Source organism: Salmo trutta, chromosome 26 (assembly GCF_901001165.1).
Source record: "Salmo trutta chromosome 26, fSalTru1.1, whole genome shotgun sequence".
Lineage (NCBI taxonomy): Eukaryota > Metazoa > Chordata > Actinopteri > Salmoniformes > Salmonidae > Salmo > Salmo trutta.
In genome coordinates, this window is record NC_042982.1 from 28,556,072 (window position 1) to 28,574,844 (window position 18,773).

General features: G+C 44.8%; 1 protein-coding gene across 12 annotated transcripts in view; it reads left to right on the forward strand.

Annotated features, from left to right (window-relative positions):
• LOC115163590 (RNA-binding protein Musashi homolog 2-like) overlaps positions 1-18,773 on the forward strand; it is a 338,641-nt gene that overhangs the window by 235,596 nt on the left and 84,272 nt on the right. For all 12 annotated transcript variants that reach the window (XM_029715600.1, XM_029715603.1, XM_029715604.1 and 9 more), the window contains exon 9: positions 15,107-15,221. In XM_029715600.1, coding sequence (XP_029571460.1) covers positions 15,107-15,221 — 115 coding nt within the window. The remainder of the gene's footprint in view (positions 1-15,106; positions 15,222-18,773) is intronic.

The window sequence follows — 18,773 nt, forward strand, 5'->3', positions numbered from 1 at the left end:
TAGTCCACTAGTCTCTTCCTCCGCCACCCACCACTGTAGCCATTAGTCCACTAGTCTCTTCCTCCACCACTGTAACCAGTAGTCCACTAGTCTCTTCCTCCGCCACCCACCACTGTAGCCATTAGTCCACTAGTCTCTTCCTCCACCACCCACCACTGTAGCCATTAGTCCACTAGTCTCTTCCTCCATCACCCACCACTGTAGCCAATTATTCCACTAGTCTCTTCCAACACCACCCACCTCCGTAGCCAGTAGTCCACTAGTCTCTTCCTCCATGACCCACCACAGTAGCCATTAGTCCACTAGTCTCTTCCTCCACCACCCACCACTGTAGCCATTAGTCCACTAGTCTCTTCCTCCACCACTGTAGCCATTAGTCCACTAGTCTCTTCCCCCACCACTGTAGCCAGTAGTCCACTAGTCTCTTCCCCCACCACTGTAGCCAGTAGTCCACTCGTCTCTTCCTCCACCACCCACCACTGTAGCCAGTAGTCCACTCGTCTCTTCCTCCACCACCCACCACTGTAGCCAGTAGTCCACTAGTCTCTTCCCCCACCACTGTAGCCAGTAGTCCACAAGTCTCTTCCCCCACCACTGTAGCCAGTAGTCCACTAGTCTCTTCCCCCACCACTGTAGCCAGTAGTCCACTAGTCTCTTCCCCCACCACTGTAGCCAGTAGTCCACAAGTCTCTTCCCCCACCACTGTAGCCAGTAGTCCACAAGTCTCTTCCCCCACCACTGTAGCCAGTAGTCCACTAGTCTCTTCCCCCACCACTGTAGCCAGTAGTCCACTAGTCTCTTCCCCCACCACTGTAGCCAGTAGTCCACTAGTCTCTTCCCCCACCACTGTAGCCAGTAGTCCACAAGTCTCTTCCCCCACCACCCACCACTGTAGCCAGTAGTCCGCTAGTCTCTTCCCCCACCACTGTAGCCAGTAGTCCACAAGTCTCTTCCCCCACCACCCACCTCTGTAGCCAGTAGTCCACTAGTCTCTGATTTGATAAATGTTTAGTTTGTGCAAATCAAGTCTGACATTTTAAAGTGGATATTACACATTTTAGAAGCATTTTTAAACCTCAAACAACAAGGTGATGAAATGAAGATCCTACATATGTAGTAGTTCACTGACACTGTCTCAGCCCCCCAGACACACAGACAGATGATACCCACAGACAGACAAACAGACAGACACAGCATCCGCCCAACCACAGATCCACCACCAGCGCAGATATTGACTTTCACATGATAGTGCATCAAATGCTCTCATTGTTCAGGGAGCGCCGAGCTCCAAGCTGTGATTTCTTTATTTTGGCGATCTCTCTTTTCTCAGCCGAGCCCCACGTTGCCCATCGACTGGCTGCATTAAATTGTCCTACGGGGGAATTGCATGCATCGTTAGTGTCCGAAGGGGAGGTTAAATAAGAGAGAGGGATGAGAAAAAGGGACATTTCCAACCCCAGCCTCCAACAGTATTACCAGCTCCTTTCTCCATAAAATGATACCTCTGTTTGTGGGGCTTCCTGGTTGCTGATTGTAGGAGCAGCTGGGAAATAAACGACACAGAGAAGGTATGAAAAGAGGGATGAAGGGGAAGAATGTTTTGTGTGTGAAAAAGGGGTGTTGGATGGAGTCCCGCATCTTCTCTTTCTTCCCTCTCCTAATTTCCGATGCTGTTTTCAGAGTTTCTCTTTGCCAAAAGGATCAAAGCCACCTCGGAGGCATCGTATGCTAGCAGCCTGCGCATTTGTGTGTGTGTGTGTGCTCGCACGTGTGTGTGTACGTGCGTGTGTATTTGACTTGCTAATATTCTGCTATAACATTATAGTGATTACGTTGTAAATGGCAGTAGTAATGCACTCTTGGAAGTGTCCACCAGGCCATAGCACTCGTGTGAGAGATGCTTTATAGCCGGCATTTCACAAACACGCCATCTGTGCCCCCTTAACCCTCAGCTTTTAAGAGGGCAGAGGGCCATCTCAGTCTCTGTCTCTACTTCCTGTGTGGAACTAGCAGGGCTGACCCAGTGAGCGTCTCCTCTCCTCTCCTGCATAAAGAGATGATGTCACCAGGCATCAGTGGCTCAGTGCCACTAAATGGGTGAGGCCCTACTGTCAGTGTGCTAGGCGCCCTGGGCCGAACCTGTTTGATACCCACTCTGGGTAGACATAGAAAGCCATGAAACATTCAGTGGTCTCTCTTCTCCTCTCACAGTGACTCTGAGAGAGAGACTTTCTCCACAACTCGCTTCACTTTATCTCTCTGAGATCTCTGACATGTGGAGAGGCTGAGAAAGGAAGAGAGGAGCAGAAATGAAGGACAAATAGGGAAGTGGAGGAGAACTCTGAGAGGCTTTTTCTATTCCTCTTCAGTACAGACAGACTGGAGTTCTGGCCCAAAAACTAGGGACCAGGTTTGCCTAAATGCCTGAATGTGTGTCAGCCTAGACAGTCTCATACCCCTCTCACACCCCTCTCACACCCCTCTCACACCCCTCTCACACTCTCCCCAAATCGCTCCATACAATACCAGGCCTCATTCCCACCCTTTGTCTTGCCTCCCCCTTCTCTATTTTCCGAACTTGGCAGTTTTAAATAGATGCTTTGTCCAGTAGTACTCACTGACCTTTGCTGCTTTACTGTGCTGTGACGGTAGAATATAGGTGTTTGACTAGAGTGTTGGGCACTCAATAAAGCCGCTCCACCACTCAGGATAGTGTTTAAAGGCCTGGTCAGGGCAGATTGGGCCATGCAGCAGTTGGCTGTTGGACACACGTAGAGGAGTGGATTGATCCTGGCCTATTTTTTTTTACTTAACACGTTTTCTTTTTTAAACTGCGTTGTTGGTGAAGGGCTTGTTAGTAAGCATTTCACTGTAAGGTCTACACCTGTTGTATTCGGCGCATGTGACAAATACAATTTGATTTGATTTGAAATGAGGTAGTTATACTGTATCCTTCCTCCTAACGGATCAGAACTGGATGTGTGATTAGAGAGGAGGGCTGTAAGTTAACTGTCTGTTCAGTGATGCCCATTCTTACACCGCCCTCATAGATGTCAACATTTAACTGCTTTGATTTCACTGATTGGCCAAACTCAGCCTCTACTGGTGTCTGCACCAATAGATAACACCCCTAAACCTGTAGACCTGCTGCATGTGCCCAGACAATACTGCCTACCCCTCTCCATAATCACCCATGCCCCCGATGCTGCCCCCATGTAGCCCCCCTGCCAGTACAGACGTACCCTAGCTCATTCCCACGCCGCCCCTCTCTTCCCTCCAGCCCCCTGCGTTATCCCGCCACGGCACTAATCTATTAGCATGTATGATAAGTGCCTAGCATGTTGGCGGGCCATTTTAGAGGCTGGCTCCGCCATGCCGGGTCTCTGCAATATCATTGGGAGATAATCTACCGCTGTGAGGGAGAAAGTGGCAGCTCGGGGCGTGCAGAAAATCACTCTTATTTTCTCCTCCCTCTCTTCTCTTCCGTCCTTCTGGCTTCCCTTCTTCTGATGACACTGAGAACATGGCAGAAACACACAAGGGAGGGAGGGAAGTGTGTGTTTGTCAGAGGAGAGAGGGCCAAGGCAGAGGAGACATGACATGATTCTATTATTTTTTTATATTGAACCTTTATTTAACTAGGCAAGTCAGTTAAGAACAAATTCTTATTTACAATGACGGCCTATACCGGCCAAACCTGAACGACGCTGGGCTAATTGTGCGCCGCCCTATGGGACTCACAATTACAGCCGGTTGTGATACAGCCTGGAATCGAACCAGGGTGTCTGTAGTGACGCCTCAAGCACTGAGAGGCAGTGCCTTAGACCGCTGCGCCACTCGGGAGCCCCACACTCTTAGAGTGTGTCCATAGTTGTTATATCCCTCAATGCATCTAATCCCATTACCTGACATCATGTTACGTTGATTCTTCCTATCTCTCTCTCTCTCTCTCTGTGTATTTACTCAGCTTTTCCTGTCCATGAGTAGTTAGTGTACAGCTAAGACTCTCTCTCTCTGTATCTGTCTCTCTATCCTTCTTTTTCTCTCTCTCTCTCCTTTTTCTCTCTCTCTCCTTCTTTTTCTCTCTCTCTCCTTCTTTTTCTCTCTCTCTCCTTTTTCTCTCTCTCTCCTTCTTTTTCTCTCTCTCCTTTTTCTCTCTCTCTCCTTCTTTTTCTCCCTCTCTCTCTCTCTCTCTCTTTCATTTTCTCTCTCTCTGCCTGACTGCCTGCTTGCCCACTGTAGCTGTCTGTGTGTTTACACACGGCAGCACTTCAGTATTTTAAGAGTAGGTTAAGCTAACGGAGGTGAATTGTGATATTTGAAAAGATTACAGTAATTTGGCCAATTGTAATGGAGCATGCCATTTCCAAAGTGCTCTTTCAGACCAGACATGTCACAACGGAGAAGAGGAGGAAATCCAGTTCTTAGAAAGGGGGAATTAAAGTATCGGGGGAGACAAAGAGTAGAATTTCCTGTCCATAATTGCCCTTGCCAAAATGGCAAAACCCCAGTGGAAATGGCATGGTAAAGCTAACAGGGCTTATGGCAAAACCCCAGTGGAAATGGCATGGTAAAGCTAACAGGGCTTATGGCAAAACACCAGTGGAAAGGTCATGGTAAAGCTAACAGGGCTTATGGCAAAACACCAGTGGAAAGGGCATGGTAAAGCTAACAGGGCTTATGGCAAAACACCAGTGGAAATGGCATGGTAAAGCTAACAGGGCTTATGGCAAAACACCAGTGGAAAGGGCATGGTAAAGCTAACAGGGCTTATGGTCTCCTAACTGTAGTTGATGTAACACATGAAGAAAAAAAGCAGGTGAGGGGAGAGATGAGGCTGGGGCTCCCTCCGCTTGCTTCACCCTGAGAGACCCCACTGTAATCTATAGCCAGGACACTGCCTGGTGAAGAGCCCAACAACACACACACATGCAATGCAGGTACGCACACATACAATATTTTTTATTTGCTCTAGAGCACTTTCCTCTTGCAAATGCCACAGTGAAAATCAATGTTCTGTTTTGGAGGCATAAATAGCCTCTGACAGCATTTCTGCGTTTTTTTCTCTGCAGATATAGATTTGTGTGTCGGGCAAAATAGCTGTAAGTTGTATCAATAATGTACAGGGGCACCCCATGTCTCCCATGTAATCTAATTCAACTTGAAATGAATTATCTGTGTTAAATTCAGGATTCTGCCGTCGAGCAACCAAGCTGATTTCTCTTTCTTCCTCAACTCTCTCTCCCTCCCTCCACAAATACAATAGAACAGTTTGTTAGTGACCTTTTCCCGTGGTGGGGGAGATGGTTGGGGGCGGGTGTGAGTGGTCGTAATGGCAGGGCTGTGCTGTTAGGTATTAGGATAAAGAGACAGAGAAAGGGCTGAGATCTCTGCGGTAAAACAGGCATTTCACTGCTTACATGTAGTATGTACACAAAATGAGTGGTTTACTGTACTTGTCCTTTTATTGCCCTGCTCAGATAATAATAGTCAAAACAGGCCATCTGATGTGACCACTCTGATCACCTCTTCTCAACAGACTAGAGCCCTTCTTTTCTATTGTCATGTTTGCCTCTGTTATATTGATGTGCTGGTTTTGGGTTTAGGGGAAAGTGCCTTTGGTTCTCCTGCCTGGAGGGACTGCACTGTTGTATTGAGGGATGAGTCACTCTGCCAGCCAGGCACTGCGCTCTGCAGCACTGCAGTTCTGAGGAGGAAGACGGGAAGAAGAGACGTGAGAATGAATCACTTTTGTGAATGAGGCAACTTCTCCCTCTTCTCTTTTTCTCTCCCTCACATCTCTCTCTCTCTCTCTCTCTCTCTCTCTCTCTCTGTCCGTCTGTCTGTCTGTCTCTGTGTGTCTGTCTGTCTCTGTGTGTGTGTTATCAGGCCTGTCAGAAGAAGTGTCTGCTCTTAAATGTGCTCGAGGGAGAAAAATGTGGCTCTAAAGAAGGTTGGTTCTATGCGTTATGGCAAGGAAAGTGACAGTGTTCTTTCTGGTCTGGATCATTCTAAAAGAAAGAAAGTGCTGATGATCAGTTTCCACCTCTGTCACGTTACAAAGTTATGCTTTTACATAGTAGATATGAAGGAGGCTGTGATCCTGGCTGTTATGAGCTGGAATATTGTCTACATATTTTGGGCATCTACGTGGGCAAGTGGCACTTACCAACAGTAAAACACGATTGCTATTCAGTAATTGTTTCTTCCTAGAGTAATTGTTCTTTAGTAGGGGTTCTTTTCTTAACTGTAGTCTATCACACCATCCTGAGGCTGCACTTTCACGTTGTCACAACAGGGAGGTTGTTGCTGTTAAAAGAGCTTGTTAACATTAAAAACTTTCATGCGTAAAAACTCATGAGGAGGAAGAGGAGTGGAGGAGGAGTAGGGTGTTCTCTAATTACACCCCAGAAGGAGACTGGCAGGTGGCATCTGCCCCCCACAGCTCCCTGCCCTTCACAGCTCCCTGCTCTCTGGTCCTGGGGGGACCTGTCAATCAAACCAGTCTGACAGAGGTGTGTGTGTGCAGAGATGCTCTACTCACAATAATGTCACACTCTCACTAGTCATTATGGATAGATTAGGTAAATGGATGCTTGTATTAATTACCAATGGAATTATATATATTTTTTCTTAAAACATTTTGATTGGAGGAATTCAAGAGTTGACTCTAACAGCACAAGAAGAATGTTCTTTATTTTGCTGAAAACGTCTGGAAAGGGATCTAGTTTGGACAAATCATTCGACCTGCTTCTGTGTGTCATCTCTGCGATTGATTATTTTATTTCATGATGACTACTGGACATTTGTCTAAAGTTTACAGACAAATGGGAGAGGTAAACTTAGAAAACCACAGAGACTCAAACACCAGAGAATCACACACACTGTCAAATACTATTCCTCTCTCCTCCCTCTCTCCTCCCCCATTTTCTCCACTGCACTGCCATGATAAGAGCGCCAGCCAGCCCTCCACCTAGGGCTGTGGCAGTCATGATTGTGATTGTCAAGCAAATAACTGCCGGTCTCACGGTAATTTACCGTTAATTAACATAAACACATTTAGCATCTCCTGGCTTCTACGCATAGCCTACCATCCACTGATGCAGACCTTTGGAACATCTACATTTAAACAAATTGAAGAAATCCATTATTATTTTAGACAGGTCTAAAGAAACATGATATGAAGAGAATGTAGTCTATTTCAGAAGAACAGAATAGCATACTGAGTTGTCTTTATATTAGGCCCTGATCTGGCTATGTCATATGGCTGTGGACTACACTAGTTCATTTAGCAGACAAGATTTGCTTAGAATTCGTGGCATTATTTTATATTGTTTTATTGTATGAAGAATACAATTGAACAAAGCTGAATACACAGAAAGGATATTTTCTCCAAATGATTTGAGGAAGTGAGCACATGCAGCTGTTCTGTGTTGAGCGGGGGAACAAACGATATCGTAACCGCCATCATAAGAAACAATACTGTGCTGCCGTATTCATTGACCTGGCCAAAGCTTTCGACTCTGTCAATCACCACATCCTCATCGGCAGACTCAATAGCCTTGGCTTCTCAAATGATTGCCTCGCCTGGTTCACCAACGACTTCTCTGATAGAGTTCAGTGTGTCAAATCGGAGGGCCTGTTGTCCGGGCCTCTGGTAGTCTCTACGGGGGTGCCACAGGGTTCAATTCTTGGGCCAACTCTTTTCTCTGTATACATCAATGATGTCGCTCTTGCTGCTGGTGAGTCTCTGATCCACCTCTATGCAGACGACACCATTCTGTATACTTCTGGCCCTTCTTTGGACACTGTGTTAACAACCCTCCAGACGAGCTTCAATGCCATAAAACTCTCCTTCCGTGGCCTCCAACTGCTCTTAAATACAAGTAAAACTAGATGCATGCTCTTCAACCGATCGCTGCCTGCACTTGCCCGCCTGTCCAACATCACTACTCTGGACAGCTCTGACTTAGAATATGTGGACAACTACAAATACCTAGGTGTCTGGTTAGACTGTAAACTCTCCTTCCAGACTCACATCAAACATCTCCAATCCAAAGTTAAATCTAGAATTGGCTTCCTATTTTGCAACAAAGCATCCTTCACTCATGCTGCCAAACATACCCTCGTAAAACTGACCATCCAACTGATCCTCGACTTCGGCGATGTCATTTACAAAATAGCCTCCAATACCCTACTCAACAAACTGGATGCAGTCTATCACAGTGCCATCCGTTTTGTCACCAAAGCCCCATATACTACCCACAACTGCGACCTGTACGCTCTCGTTGGCTGGCCCTCGCTTCATACTCGTCGCCAAACCCACTGGCTCCAGGTCATCTACAAGACCCTGCTAGGCAAAGTCACCCCTTATCTCCGCTCACTGGTCACCATAGCAGCACCCACCTGTAGCACGCGCTCCAGCAGGTATATCTCTCTGGTCACCCCCAAAGCCAATTCCTCCTTTGGCCGTCTCTCCTTCCAGTTCTCTGCTGCCAATGACTGGAACGAACTACAAAAATCTCTGAAACTGGAAACACTTATCTCCCTCACTAGCTTTAAGCACCAGCTGTCAGAGCAGCTCACAGATCACTGCACCTGTACATAGCCCATCTATAATTTAGCCCAAACAACTACCTCTTCCCCTACTGTATTTATTTAATTTATTTATTTTGCTCCTTTGCACCCCATTATTTCTACTTTGCACTTTCTTCTACTACAAATCTACCATTCCAGTGTTTTACTTGCTATATTGTATTTACTTTGCCACCATGGCCTTTTTGCCTTTACCTCCCTTATCTCACCTCATTTGCTCACATTGTATATAGATTTATTTTTCTACTGTATTATTGACTGTATGTTTGTTTTACTCCATGTGTAACTCTGTGTTGGTGTATGTTGTCGAACTGCTTTGCTTTATCTTGGCCAGGTCGCAATTGTAAATGAGAACTTGTTCTCAACTTGCCTACCTGGTTAAATAAAGGTGAAATAAAAATACAAAAAGAAAAAAGAAACAGGTACTCCTATATGCTTAATTTCGAGTTATTAATGTAACTTTAGTTGTGATACAAATGTGGGATATATGTTTCGATTTTTAATACATTCTAAGGCTGCATGATGCGACTCTAATGATGATTTGAAAAACGTTGCATGAAAGGCATGAGCTCTGCTTTGTTTTTTGGTAGGCTGTACACACTTCATCAGTCTCTCATTCAGAATTTGACATGCACTTGATAATGCCTCGAATTTCCCAGCGGCATGCCCTTTGTGTGGCCGTAATGCCTCCTAACAAAATCCATGCCTTTTGTGGCCAGTGGCTGAATATAATTCTTATGTGGACATTGAGGCGGTCCAGGAAGAAGACATGGAAGCCTGAGAGGAAGACATGTTCAAATCGTTTTTGGGAGATGCGATGGATCATTGGGGATCATTCAATATTCCCTTTCTTTTGTTGTTCAGTGAAATCATCCCATGTGAAGAGTCAACTCATTTAATTAAAGTTCAATTCGTTAGTAAATAGTTTTTTTTATTTCTATTGGAAGGATTTCATCATTTGCAGTTATGTCTACTTATGATAAGGTAAAAGGTTTATGTTTCTGTCTCCATATGATATGGTAAATATATCCAATGCAAAAACATATACATTTAAATGGTATTAATATTAATTTGCATATATTTCAGTTAATTCCCATATATTCCCGTTAATTCCCACAAAATGTTTCCACCTCTGAATATTCCCCAAAATGTGCAACTCTTGGTGTCACCCATCAGACTATTCTTGATTTAATCTTGTCTTTACATATACTAAATAATATATATGTGACATTTGTTTTGATTTAGAATGGACCATTATGATGCACCTGTATCGAAACAGGGGCAGGGGAAAAATACATGTCATCTATGTATGTCACGCCCTGACCAGGTGAACTCTTCTATTTTGGTCAGGGTGTGGCATTTCTATAGTTTATTTTCTATGTTTTGGTATAGCCTTGCTTTGGGGCGTATTTCTATGTTGGGTTCTGTCGATTCCCAATCAGAGACAGCTGTCGCTAGTTGCCTCTGATTGGGGAATCATATTTAAGTTCCTTTTCCCCCCACGATGTTTGTGGGTTGTTGTCTCTTTTTGTTTGAGCAGTAGCGATACGTTTATTCTCTGTTTTGACCGTGTTATTTCAGTCTGAAATAAATAACATGTGTTCGCTCCCAGCTGCGCCTTGGTCCACTTCTTCCTTCATGCACGACGATCGTTACAATGTACTTAAATAGTGAATGAAGGACACTTTTCCCCGTGGTTTATCTGGTAGGCTATACTCCTGTTGTAAAGAGAAGCAATGTGCTTAATATTAGTAAAGTTAAGAAATAAATATAGTAGGCCTAGCCTATAGCTGATGGGATCCTCCTCATTTTAATAGAGGCCATCACTCTGTTTTCTCACGCAATTGCATGGCCTATAGAAATGTTGCGTAACATGAGCTCATGGGCTCTCATGAAGTGTTTGATTAGATTTGCGATTACATTTGTATTGATGTCAGCGTGATTAGAGGGACAATAGAGTGCTGAGGCGGTTAGCAAGTTTGGTAGGCTACTAATGACCAGCATCAGAGCCTGGAGAAACCTAATTACCGTGACTAAACGGTCACGTGGAATTTGACTGCCGTCATGACTCGTGACCGACCATGACCGCCTACCTCCACCCCCTCACCCCCATGCTCCCCCACACCATTAGCCCCCCTTCATATTTTCATTAAAATCTGAAGGACCTCATCAGCACTCGTTAAAACCTGAGCCATCCATGTAATTAGTTAAGTAATAACAGGGAAGCGCTCGTCAGGCCTCTTAACTAACGGGCCCTGGCCCCACCGCTCCACTGGTGCTGATGACACCCACCCCGATCACGACTGGCTCTCCACGGCCATTAGCCAGCAGCGGGGAGAGACCCACCACCCTCCCTTCAGCCACTACGCCCGCACCTCTTCACCCGCCTGATGGTGATATAATTATAGACAGTCACATCCACTCTGTTTTAGGACCAATGTGTTTAATTAAAGAGGATGAAGGTTAGCATGGCCTCTAGCATGGCTTCTGTCTGCTCTGACTTTGTTTTGGTGTGTTTACAATGTATTGATTGAAGGCTAATGACGATACTGGCATAGCCATTGAAACAAATCAATTGACCTTAATAACACAATGGCCTTGGTGTGTTCTGGGATGCTTTTGATAACCCTGGCATAAAAGCAATAAGCGTTATGTTAGGAGGATGGAATGTCAGTCAGCACAGCGGTGTGTGTGGAGATGGGGGGTGCAAATATGAATGGCAACACAGGCGGTTGAGGTGTGTGTGTTGGGGGGGGGGGGGGGGTAATAGTGCCCTGGGGTGGAAGCGGTGTGTGATGAGAACCAGATGAGAGAGAGAGAAAACGGGAGACGGGGAGAGGGAGACAGAGATAGACAAAGTGGAGAAGGAGAGAGATGAGAACATTTGACAAACTTTACCTGGAGACGGAGCAGCCCTGCTCAGCAAAGAAACAAACAGATATAAAACAACAAAATCATTTCAGCTGTGGGGAGGGGGGAGGAAACGCTAGGACCCCTCCTCTGTTCTTCATTTAGCCCAAAATTAAAGATGTGAGGTTAGATGGCCTTCTAGGTGCTCCACCAGATGGCCCTACTCTGAAAGCCTAGTGTGAGATGGGGTCAACACCATATTCCTTACATGATTTTCAGTGCCTATGTATTGTACAGTGCTGTTTGTCTTGTTGTCTGTCCTGAAATCTCTGACACATGCCATATTCGGGGGTGGCCCATGTGGCTCAGTTGGTAGAGCATGGTGTTTGCAACGCCAGGGTTGTGGGTTTGATTCCCACGGGGGATCAGTACGGGATTTTTTTTTAAATGAAATGTATGCATTCACTACTGTAAGTCGCTCTGGATAAGAGCATCTGCTAAATGACTAAAATGTAAAATATTCCTTGAATGTATTCTATGTCTATCTGCAGTTAAATTCGGAAGTTTACATCCACCTTAGCCAAATACATTTAAACTCAGTTTTTCACAATTCCTGACATTTAATCCTAAAAAACATTCCGTCTTAGGTCAGTTAGGATCACCACTTTATTTTAAGAATGTGAAATGTCAGAATAATAGTAGAGAGAATTATTTATTTCAGCTTTTATTTCTTTCATCACATTCACAGTGGGTCAGAAGTTTACATACACTCAATTAGTATTTGGTAGCATTGGGTAGCCTTCCACAACCTTCCCACAATAAGTTGGGTGAATTTTGGCCCATTCCTCCTGACAGAGCTGGTGTAACTGAGTCAGGTTTGTAGGCCTCCTTGCTCGCACATGCTCTTTCAGTTCTGTCCACACATTTTCTATAGGATTTGAGGTCAGGGCTTTGTGATGGCCACTCCAATACCTTGACTTTGTTGTCCTTAAGCCATTTTGCCACAACTTTGGAAGTATGCTTGGGGTCATTGCCCATTTGGAAGACCCATTTGCGACCAAGCTTTAACTTCCTGACTGATGTCTTGAGATTTTGCTTCAATATATCCACATAATTTTCCGTCCTCATGATGCCATCTATTTTGTGAAGTGCACCAGTCCCTCCTGCAGCAAAGCACCCCCACAACATGATGCTGCCACCCCCGTGCTTCACAGTTGGGATGGTGTTCTTCGGCTTGCAAGCCTCCCCCTTTTTCCTCCAAACATAACGATGGTCATTATGGCCAAACAGTTCTATTTTTGTTTCATCAGACCAGAGGACATTTCAGCAAAAAGTACAATCTTTGTCCCCATGTGCAGTTGCAAACCGTAGTCTGGCTTTTTATATGGTGGTTGTGGAGCAGTGGCTTCTTCCTTGCTGAGCGGCCTTTCAGGTTGTGTTGATATAGGACTCGTTTTACTGTGGATATAGATACTTTTGTACCTGTTTCCTCCAGCATCTTCACAAGGTCCTTTGCTGTTGTTCTGGGATTGATTTGCACTTTTCGCACCAAAGTACGTTCATCTCTAGGAGACAGAACGCGTCTCCTTCCTGAGCGGTATGACGGCTGCGTGGTCCCATGGTGTTTATACTTGCGTACTATTGTTTGTACAGATGAACGTGGTACCTTCAGGCGTTTGAAAATTGCTCCCAATGATGAACCAGACTTGTGGAGGTCTACAATTTTTTTTCTTGGCTGTCTTGGCTGATTTCTTTTGATTTTCCCATGATGTCAAGCAAAGTGGCACAGAGTTTGAAGGTAGGCCTTGAAATACATCCACAGGTACACCTCCAAATTATTCGAATGATGTCAATTAGCCTATCAGAAGCCATGACATCATTTTATGGAATTTTCCAAGCTGTTTAAATGCACAGTCAACTTAGTGTATGTAAACCTCTGACCCACAGGAATTGTAATACAGTGAATTATAAGTGAAATAATCTGTCTGTAAACAATTGTTGGAAAAATGACTTGTTTCATACACAAAGTAGATGTCCGAACCGACTTGCCAAAACTATAGTTTGTTAACCTCTCTGGGCTAGCGTCCCACCTACTCAACAGCCAGTTGAATCCCGTGGCGCGTTATTCAAATACCTTAGAAATGTTATTACTTTAATTTCTCAAACATATGACTATTTTACAGCATTTTAAAGACAAGACTCTCGTTAATCTAACCACATTGTCCGATTTCAAAACGGCTTTACAACAAAAGCAAAACATTAGATTATGTCAGCAGAGTACCCAGCCAGAAATAATCAGACACCCATTTTTCAAGCTAGCATATAATGTCACATAAACCCAAACCACAGCTAAATGCAGCACTAACCTTTGATGATCTTCATCAGATGACAATCTTAGGACATTATGTTATACAATACATGCATGTCTGTTCAATCAAGTTCATATTTATATCAAAAACCAGCTTTTTACATTAGCAGGTGACTAGCATGTGACTAGCATTCCCACCGAACACTTCCGGTGAATTTACTAAATTACTCACGATAAACGTTCACAAAAAACATAACAATTATTTTAAGAATTATAGATACAGAACTCCTCTATGCACTCGATATGTCCGATTTTAAAATAGCTTTTCGGTGAAAGCACATTTTGCAATATTCTAAGTAGATAAGCCCGGCATCACTATTTAGACACCCAGCAAGTTTAGCACTCACCAAAGTCAGATTTACTATAAGAAAAATGTTATTATCTTTGCTGTCTTCGTCAGAATGCACTCCCAGGACTTCTACTTCAATAACAAATGTTGGTTTGGTCCCAAATAATCCATTGTTATATCAAAATAGCGGCGTTTTGTTCGTGCGTTCAAGACACTATCCGAAAGGGTAAATAAGGGTTACGAGCACGACGCATTTCGTGACAAAAAAATGTCTAAATATTCCATTACCGTACTTCGAAGCATGTCAACCGCTGTTTAAAATCAATTTTTATGCCATTTTTCTCGTAAAAAAGCGATAATATTCCGACCGGGAAATAGTTTTTTATTACAAAGAGAGTGAAAGTAAAAGCATGCTATCCCCTCATGCACGAGCCTCAGTCTGATGGCCCTCTGATAGAGCAATTGCCAAACGCGCTAGTGTGTTTCAGCCTGGGCCTTGAATTACGTCATTCAGCTTTTTCCCGGGTTCTGAGAGCCTATGGGAGCCGTAGGAAGTGTCACGTCATGCCAGAGATCCCCTGTTTTTGTTAGAGATGATCAAGGAGGGCAAGAAATGGTCAGACAGGCCACTTCCTGTACAGAATCTTCTCAGGTTTTGGCCTGCCAAATGAGTTCTGTTATACTCACAGACACCATTCAAACAGTTTTAGAAACTTTAGGGTGTTTTCTATCCAAAGCCAATAATTATATGCATATTATAGTTACTGGACAGGAGTAGTAACCAGATTAAATCGGGTACGTTTTTTATCCGGCCGTGCAAATACTGCCCCCTAGCCCCAACAGGTTAACAAGAAATTTGTGGTGTGGTTGAAAAACAAATTTTAATGTCTCCAACCTGAGTGTATGTAAACTTCTGACTTCAACTGTATGTATTGTCTATGTTCATCCTGTGTACTGTGAGAGGCCTTGTCATTGATGTGCATCTGGTTGTGTCCTGTCCACAGGTAGAATGCAAGAAGGCTCAGCCCAAGGAGGTGATGTTCCCGCCGGGTACGCGAGGCAGGGCCAGGGGCCTGCCCTACACCATGGACGCCTTCATGCTGGGGATGGGCATGCTGAGTGAGTACACTTGAATTGGTGTAAGACATACGGTAATATTGACAAAACACAATATGACAATTAGCAAATGTAGCCCACTACCTTTTCCAAAGTGACCCTTTCCAAGACTTTGACATTACCATGGTTTCTAATGCTTTGGCAGGACAGGAAGGGCACTCTGACTGACAATGACTAACTGTGTCTCCCTCCACCGCTGACATGTCCTCTCACACTGTCTGATACCAACACCAACTCTGATACCAATCCTGATTCTGACTCTGATGTGCTAGTGATTTCTGCCTGACATTGAGACTCTCAGCCACTTACTATGTAAAGGAATGTAACAAAAAGGACATGCTCCCCAAATCACTATGAAGGATTAAGAAGGCAAGGGGAAATACAGTCAAATGGCTCCTACAAGTTCGCTGCCACTTACAAACATCTGCTAGACTAGAGCTCATTCAAGGAAATGCTGGAGACTCTTCCGTCAAAGACAGGAAACAAGGATTTTGTGAAGGCTCCCCCACCCTGCTCTACCCCCTCCCTTCCAGCTCCCTTCTCCCTCCTCCCTTCTCCCTATCTTCTCAGAGGTTCAGCCCAGTGTTAGTGACAAGAGATAATTACTGTTAGATTGATCGTCTGCTCAAAGTAACTGAAGCAAATAAATCGTTTGATGCTGGGTGCTGAATCTGAATGACGGCTAATGGAAGCTGCAGGATAGGTCGCCCTGCCCGTAATTTGGCTTGATGAAGCATCCTCATAGGGGCTTGCGTGAAATATTCTATTGATATTCAGACAGTCTCGTTACCACACCCACTGCCCCAAACCCCCATTCTCCCAGCCCCCAAATTCATCCAAGCAGGGCTATGGATTACAGAAGTAAATGAAGAGGAAAATTGAAGTAATGTTAAATTATGAATTTATGATTTCATCTGCCAGACCTCAAGATTGCTGAATAATAGGGTATGGATATCACATGGTTTCATCTGTTGGGGGGATGAGAGGAGAGGAGGGCTTGTCTCCTACTATAGTTCATCTTCATCAACATCATTCATTCTCCAACTTCACCACCACAAACCTCTAGCTTCTGTTCTAACTCAGCCTGGTTGGTTTTGCAGAGTTGTGTCAAGTTGCTCTACAGGTGGCAGTGTCAATGCCCTATCAACAGACATGTTTTAGGGCAGGGTTCTCCAACCCTCTTCCTCCAACTCTAATTTAGCGCACCTGATTGTAATAATTAGCTGGATGATAAGTTGAATCAGGTTAGTTCTAACTGGGGTTGAAGAGAAAACCTACAGGAGGGTAGCTCTTCAGGAACAGGGTTGAAGAGTAAACCTACAGGAGGGTAGCTCTTCAGGAACATGGTTGAAGAGTAAACCTACAGGACAGTAGCTCTTCAGGAACAGGGTTGAAGAGTAAACCTACAGGAGGGTAGCTCTCCAGGAACAGGGTTGGAGTGAAAACCTACAGGAGGGTAGTTCTTCAGGAACAGGGTTGAAGAGAAAACCTACAGGAGGGTATCTCTCCAGGAACAGGATTGGAGTGCAAACCTACAGGAGGGTAGCTCTTCGGGAACAGGGTTGAAGAGTAAACCTACAGGAGGTTATCTCTCCAGGAACAGGGTTGAGGAGTAAACCTACAGGAGGATAGCTCTTCAGGAACAGGGTTGAAGAGAAACCTACAGGAGGTTATCTCTCCAGGAACAGGTTTGAAGAGTAAACCTACAGGAGGGTAGCTCTCCAGGAACAGGATTGAGGAGTAAACCTACAAGAGGGGAGCTCTCCAGGAACAGGGTTGAAGATTAAACCTACTGGAGGGTAGCTCTCCAGGAACAGGTTTGAAGATTAAACCTACAGGAGGGCATATCTCCAGGAACAGGGTTGAAGAGCCCTGTTTTAGACTGATATGAAGACACTCCACAACAATCTGGTGAACTTATTCAGATTGATCAACTTGGCAAAATGTGGACCGAATGGAAAGAGTGCATAGAAGAGGAGAGGAGGAGAAGAGAAGTGTGAGGAGCAGTAAAGGAAAAGATGGAGAGAGAGGGACTATGAACTGAACTGCCAAGTTCTCTTCGACACTTGTTATCTAAATGAAATTGGAAAAGCAGGACAGCGAAACATTCTGTTCGCTAATTTGCATACAAAAATCAACAAGGCTTATTATTTAAGGAACCCCAATTCCTTACGTGCCTAAATCTCATTAACCCCCCCCCCCTTCTGTTCGCTTCTTTGTTTACCACACCTAATCGAGCCATTTATCTTTATTGCGTTAGAGCCTGAATGTATGTTTCCTGAAATTAATGCACATTTAAAGCCCTGCGCAGAGTACGGCTTTACCAGATGCATAATTGGTTTTAAAGTGAATCTGAACTGTTGAGCCATAAAATAGGTGTATTAGTATGCATATTAATACATGGGCTCTGAGGCAGCCAGTGGGGCTAGATACAGTGACAGCCTTTACTTCTGGAGGTATATACAGAGAGATATGGAGGACAGGAGAGGAGAGACTGAGAGGAGCCCACCCCAGAACAATTGTCAGACGAATCACTTCCTATCTGCTGTGTGTGTGTGTGTGTGTGTGTGTGTGTGTGTGTGTGTGTGTGTGTGTGTGTGTGTGTGTGTGTGTGTGTGTGTGCGTTCATGCATGCCGGCACACGTTCTTATAGGCCACTGCCTACTCCATGCCTTGTCTTGACAGCCAGACCACCCCCCCCCCTCTCCTCTCCTCTCCTGTTTCTGTCTCCATCCCCTCATGTTGAGCCCCTTGTCTGGATGTCTTTGTCTAGCCTAGCTCCGCCTCCTGGAGGAAAGCAGAAGCACACGGTGATCATCTCACCTGCTAGTGTTAGGCAGGGCGAAGCACACACACACACACACACTCTTCTCATATCAGCCCAACTCTATTGTTGCGCAAAGAGCTTGTTCAACCACCGGAAAAAATGTCTGTGAGACAGACTCTTATGTCTCACAGTTTATCATTGTTGGTTTCCAATTTATACAACAAGGATGTGATGACTGAGGAGTAAATGTGTGTTAATTTAAAGGGCGGAGCATCTGTGTGTGTTTGTTTGATTATGCAGGCCTGTCTAGCTGTGTTCTAGGTCATTCATTTGGCTGTGTAATTCATAAGTAGCCTATCATATGCAGACAGCAGAGCTGAGTTGGAGAGAATTAAAGTGTGTGTGAGTGAATGTGTTAATGTGTACATATGTATGTCTCTAGAGACAATGGAATATGACTAAGCGGGTGCGTGAGTGCTTGCAAATGTGTGTGTTAATGCCGGTGTCTGTGTTCATGCAGACAACAGCAAGCACTGATGGACTTAGTTAAGTACAAACCTTGAGGCTGCATGACAGTTACCGGCTGACATAATTTCATGACCGCCATAGCCCTAGCTGGGCTGTTGTTTGTTCTGCTGACGAGGCATGGCTACCCGCAACACGCACACACACACACGCACGCACGCACGCACACACACACACACACACACACACACACACTCGAATCCCAAGGTGCTGGCTTTTCTCTGTGTTAATCACCCACTGTCAATAGAGCCCCACCAAACACA